We start from the raw sequence: 5,500 nt of genomic DNA on the forward strand, positions 1-5,500 counted from the left end.
TGATTTCTCGCTTTCTGTCTCTATGTCTCTCTCTGTCTGTCTGGCGAGTGCACGCACCCGATAGCAAAAACCTCTCCCCCCAAAAAAATTAGAAGATAGAGACATAGGTAGAGAGAGACAGAGGGCTTGAAAGGCTTCCTACCTACTATTCGAGTTTGTGGGCTGGAGGCTGAATTATCAGTGGAATATCTTAATTTCTCTTATTCCCCCGAAATCACTAGTTCTCAGGAGCCATGAAAGTGTCTTTTGAAGGCCTGTTCCCTTGCCTCTCCGTTTGTGGACTGGAGGCTGAATTATCAGTGGAATATCTTAATTTCTCTTATTCCCCCGAAATCACTAGTTCTCAGGAGCCATGAAGGTGTCTTCTGAAGGTCTCTTTCCTTGCCTCTTGAACTGTTTATGATGCTGGAATGAGCAAGGATACTCATTCAGTAGACCCAGAATCAGGTTTGTGCCACCCTCTGCAGAGAGACAAAAATTTGATAAATAAAGAAAGGAGTGGGAACCAGCAGTCAGTGTAATGGCTATGTCGCTGGACTCCCAGGTAGTCGACCATGGTTCGTGTCCCAGACCCGGTGGCTTAAAACTCATACTGGGCGCATGAGCGTGCATGCCCAAGATCCTGAGAGGAGAATGGAGAAGGGATTGCGGCGTGACCATCCCCTCTGGGGGGTGATTTCTCGCTTTCTGTCTCTATGTCTCTATCTGTCTGGCGAGCGCACACGCCCTATAGCATAAAAAAACCTCTCAAAAAAAAAAAAAAAGGAGTTTATTGAGTGAGGCCAACATCAGGGGTAGACCTGAGTTCGTAACTACTACTGCTATACTGGACAAGATACAGATCTTATATGGGGGGAAAAAGCAAAACAAAACAAAACAAAGGGCAAGTTATTGAGGAGACTTGTCTTCTGTAAGATCACAAAAATTTAAAAAAGGAAGAAAAACAGTTAAAAAATAAAATAAAAGGCAAAAACCACAAAAGGATTTGGGGGGGGGGCATTGTTAAGTCCTTTGTTTGGGGACAGTTATCCTTGGCTACCAGGATCAGTAACAAGGGCAACACCATTTCAAAGTAGGAGACTCTCTGGACTTTGCAGTAGCTGTCCTTATGTCAGGTAACAGTGGTCTTTGTGCAGTGTTGTGGTTCTGGCAGAGTTCTTTACCTAATAATTTTTGTTACCAAAATTTCTCTATAATAGCATGAGAGAGCGCTTCCTCCATGGCCTTCCTTAACTCAATTTAGTTATGTTGACATAAATGACTCCATTCTGGTTCTGACAAACTGTCACAATACCACTTAAGGTCCTAGGAAAATAGTGAACATGGTTAAAATGTCTGCCCTCCCCCTCGAATTATGTAACACTAAATTTCTGGCACTGAAATGATCAAAAGTAATAAGTATTAAAAATTCTTATGTCTAGAATTTTCAGGCAATATTTTTTTTTTACTTCTTTGTCAAGGCAAATGATATGATTTTTTTTGAGAGAGAGATTTTCACTGTAGGGCGCGTGCGCTCGCCAGACAGAGAAAGCGAGAAATCACCCCCCAGGGGGGATGGTCATGCCGCAATCCCTTCTCCTCCATTCTCCTCTCGGGATCTTGGGCACGCACGCACACGCGCCGGCGTGGGTTTTAAGCCACCGAGTCCGGGACGCAAACCACGGTCGACTACGTGGGAGTCCAGCGACATAGCCATTACGCTAACTGCTGGTTCCTGCAAATGATATGATATTAATAAATCACAAATTACTCTCCAATCTCAAATGATAATTGCTTATTATGGAATATTATACAAAAGTGGCCACTAACACAAATTAAACATATGAAACATTTGTACTCTGATTTTTGGTACTTTGTTTTACAAACTTTTAAAGATATGGAAACTAATATCTAGCTATATTTCTGAATTTACATAAAAGATAGGACCGTTTTGTTTTGTTTTTCATTTTTTGAGGTTTTTCCCATAGTGTATATGTACTTGCCAAAGAGAGAGAGAAAGTAAGAAATCATCCCTCAAGTGAGATAACCACTCTACAGTCCCTCCTCCATCCTCTTAGAATTTTGGGCATGCACACATACATGCCTAGCATGATTTTTAAACCACCAGGTCCAGGACTTGAACCATGGTTGGCCATATGGGAATGGAGCTGCCTAACCACTACACTACCTGCTGGCCCCAGGAACCTGTTTTTGAGGCCTGTTTTATTTTCTTTTTTCTCTCTATAGTGTTTTATCCCTGTTGCCTTAGAGAGACTCTGTGATAGTATTCCCCCAAAAAAGAGAAAGTGAGAGAGATGAAAGGTGCTACCCCTGGGATTGAACCCAGACCTTTTTGTTTGCATGCTGTGGTATCTGATAAGTCTAGTCTTTAAGTGGTTTGAAGTTGGTAAATTTTCTTGCCCATCTTGGCTCCTGAACTGCTGCAGGCCCTTTTCTTAATCCTAGCAAGCATTAAGGAACAGTTTTAGGATTTCTTTATTTCCTTCTTTCTTCTTCCCTTCTCTTCTTTCTCCCTTCCTTTTCCATCCTTATTTTAACAAGTAGTTGAGAGTTTGTATGTTAAGTCCAGTTTTTTTTCCTCTCACAAATGTAGATGCTTTCACATGCATGACCTTAAATATAGAGGTTAATCTTGTTTTCTTAAGACAGTTCATTCCTAGAAGTACAGGATCTCGATATTACTTATGCTTAATGCTAACTTGTGAGTAACTTACCTACTAAGGGATTCCTTTTCCATTTTTACTGAAAAGGTGCATATTTCTTCTTTCTGTAAGTTCATTTCTGCTTAGATTCAGATTTTGAAAGCTGTTTACTTCTTTGCAGACTGTGACATTTAGTAAAAGCTGTGTGGTCAGTAAATTTGTATTCAAAAAGTTGTTTTCTAAATAAAGACAATGAACAATGGCTCTGATGCGTAGTTGAAATTAAAGTGAGCTTTACAGAACAGTTGCGGATAAAAGGATTTCTGATACAATAGGTAAATATTAGGCTCTTAATGTGATTATTTTGTTTGATGATGCATGTTTCACAAATCCGTGATACCTTAGCTAAGTCAAGTAATATCCCTAGGTAAACTGGGGCATTTTAAGGGAATATTCCTTCAGTGCATAATTATCAAAAATGTAAACCTTTGGAGGGAAATAGAACAGAAGCAAGATAAAGAATTTGGGAATTGCATTTTAAAAAAGAAGGAACTACATGTTCCTCAACTGTGAATCAGTACATTTCAATAATTTACCCTTAGTGTCCAAAGAGGGAAATGCTAATACTGCTTTTTCTATATTAGCAGTTCTCAGTAAGTCTTTTGAATAATATAGGTAGTTTCCCCCAATACCAAATAATCTAAAAAGCATAGTTTTGTTTCATGTTTTCTTGTTTTGTTTTTATCTAAGTGATCTTTTCTCTCCTTTTGCTATTTGCTATGTAAAGCATCTATGACCTGGATCAGTTCCCTTGCTTCTGCCTTCATGGGCCCGGTTTTTCCAAGTTTCTTGTAATTTGTAACTAATGCAAGTTTAGGTATAAAATGATTAATATTATAATAGGATATCAGAGAACAAGTGCCAGGATCTATATATTTTTAATAACAGATTACTTTCTTATCCTTTATATTTTTATTGTTTTTAAAGAATTGTTTATTTGAGGCAGGTGGCATGGTGGTTGGGACACTAAACTCCCACATGACCAACTGCAGTTTGAGTCCTGGACCTGATGGATTGCTTTCTCACTTTTTTTCTCCCTCTCATGCATGTACATATGCCCTATAGCAAGTTAAAGAAAATGATAATAAAATAAATATTTTTAAATAATTAATTTTATTGTTACTATTATTATCATTATTATTTTAATTTGCTATAGGGCATGTGCACTCATGACAGAGAGAGAGCAAGCAAGCTGCTAGGTCCAGGACTCGCACTGCTGTCAGCCATGTAGAACCCTTAACTGCCACACCATTTGCTGGCCCCTTTCTTATCCTTTTTTGTTGTACTAGCTCCCCTTCCTGTTTAATTATAACAGTCATAATCAACTGATTCTAATAACAAGAAGTTGTGGTTACTGTGTGTTGATGGAGATCCAGTAGAAGGTATAACAGAAATATCAGTAGCTGTACAAGTATGTGGTATTGGTTGGAGTATAGGGCATAGAATAATAATTTGGGGAGGAGAGGATTGGAAAACAGTGGCACAGCCATGAAATATGATACTCTGAGAGGTAGTCCCACTTGGGAATGTTACCAGTTCAACTCATGAAACCTCTCTGGGGCTGGCTGAAGCTGAGAGTAGATCATAGTATTGGGACTCTACTGGGGATGTTCTCGCTTTCTCTCTCTCTCTTAGTCTCTCTCTCACTCATGAAAGAAATAACCTGAAAAACAGAGAGATAAAGGGACATAAAGTAGGAATTTAAATTACTGCCTAATCACTGAAAACTTTAAATGCTAGGATTAGGAATTTGAACTTTATATATAGTGTTGTATCAGTTGAGTAGGAAAATATTGTGATGTGCTTCAGAAAGTGAAGATATATTACATTTTTAAGCCCAAGTATTGTTTTGGATGTAGCACTTAACTTCAGTTTGGATAACTCATCATCCCATATGAACCTCAAAGTTGAAGATAGCCTTGTAGAATGGGATCCTACTGGAGGAAAAGGTCAAGAAAGTAAAATTAAAGGAAAAGAAAACAAAGGCAGGTAAGCTGGTTCTTTAAATCTGTTATGTTTGATAAATGCTTGTACAATGATTATTTAACAATAACTTCTATTGAAATTCTTATCCTATATACCAGTGATTTATGATATATTACTAACATCAACATGAAGAATATACCGTTTGTCAGTACTTAAATTTGTCATTAACATTTGTGATTACTTTCTTCTTAGTTTCTTCTCTATTCATCTTATGTATTTATATTTCATTATTCCATTTCTTTAAAGATATATCGGCAGTACCTTGAACTGCTTAGAGAGAAGTTCTAGTATATTTCTGAATTTTAGACTTATAGGTCATGTGTCTTACATCAAGTTCCATGCTGATGACTTTAGCATGTGTAAGCTGAGTATTGTCCTTGATCAACCCAGTGAACACAAGATGCAGGCTTGAGGACTTTTCTTACTGTCATAACTCATTTAGGTAATGTCAGTGTATAAGAGTCTCTTTTTTTCTCTTCTTTTCTTTTTTATAGGGCATGTGCACTTGCCAGAAAGAGAGACAGAAAGCGAGAAATTACTCCCCAGGGATGGCCACGCCACAATCTCTCCTCCTCCATTCTCCTCTCGGGATCTTGGGCATGCATGCACACGTGCCCAGCATGAGTTTAAGCCACCGGGTCTGGCACTTGAACGACAGTCCACTACATGGGAGTCCAGTGACATAGCCAATACGCCAACTACTGGTCCCAAGTCTCTTTCTTTCTTTCTTTCTTTCTTCTTTTTTTTTTAAATAATTATTTATTTTATTTATTCATTCCTTTTTTTTTTTTTTTTTTAAATTTGACCAGAGA

General features: G+C 38.1%; 1 protein-coding gene across 1 annotated transcript in view; it reads left to right on the plus strand.

Annotated features, from left to right (window-relative positions):
* The window catches only part of FSD1L (fibronectin type III and SPRY domain containing 1 like), a 96,971-nt gene that overhangs the window by 67,081 nt on the left and 24,390 nt on the right, over positions 1-5,500 (plus strand). The window contains exon 10 of the mRNA XM_027772682.1: positions 4,562-4,691. Coding sequence (XP_027628483.1) covers positions 4,562-4,691 — 130 coding nt within the window. The remainder of the gene's footprint in view (positions 1-4,561; positions 4,692-5,500) is intronic.

Source organism: Tupaia chinensis, unplaced genomic scaffold, assembly GCF_000334495.1.
Source record: "Tupaia chinensis unplaced genomic scaffold, TupChi_1.0 Scaffold000291_1, whole genome shotgun sequence".
Taxonomy (NCBI): Eukaryota; Metazoa; Chordata; class Mammalia; order Scandentia; family Tupaiidae; genus Tupaia; species Tupaia belangeri.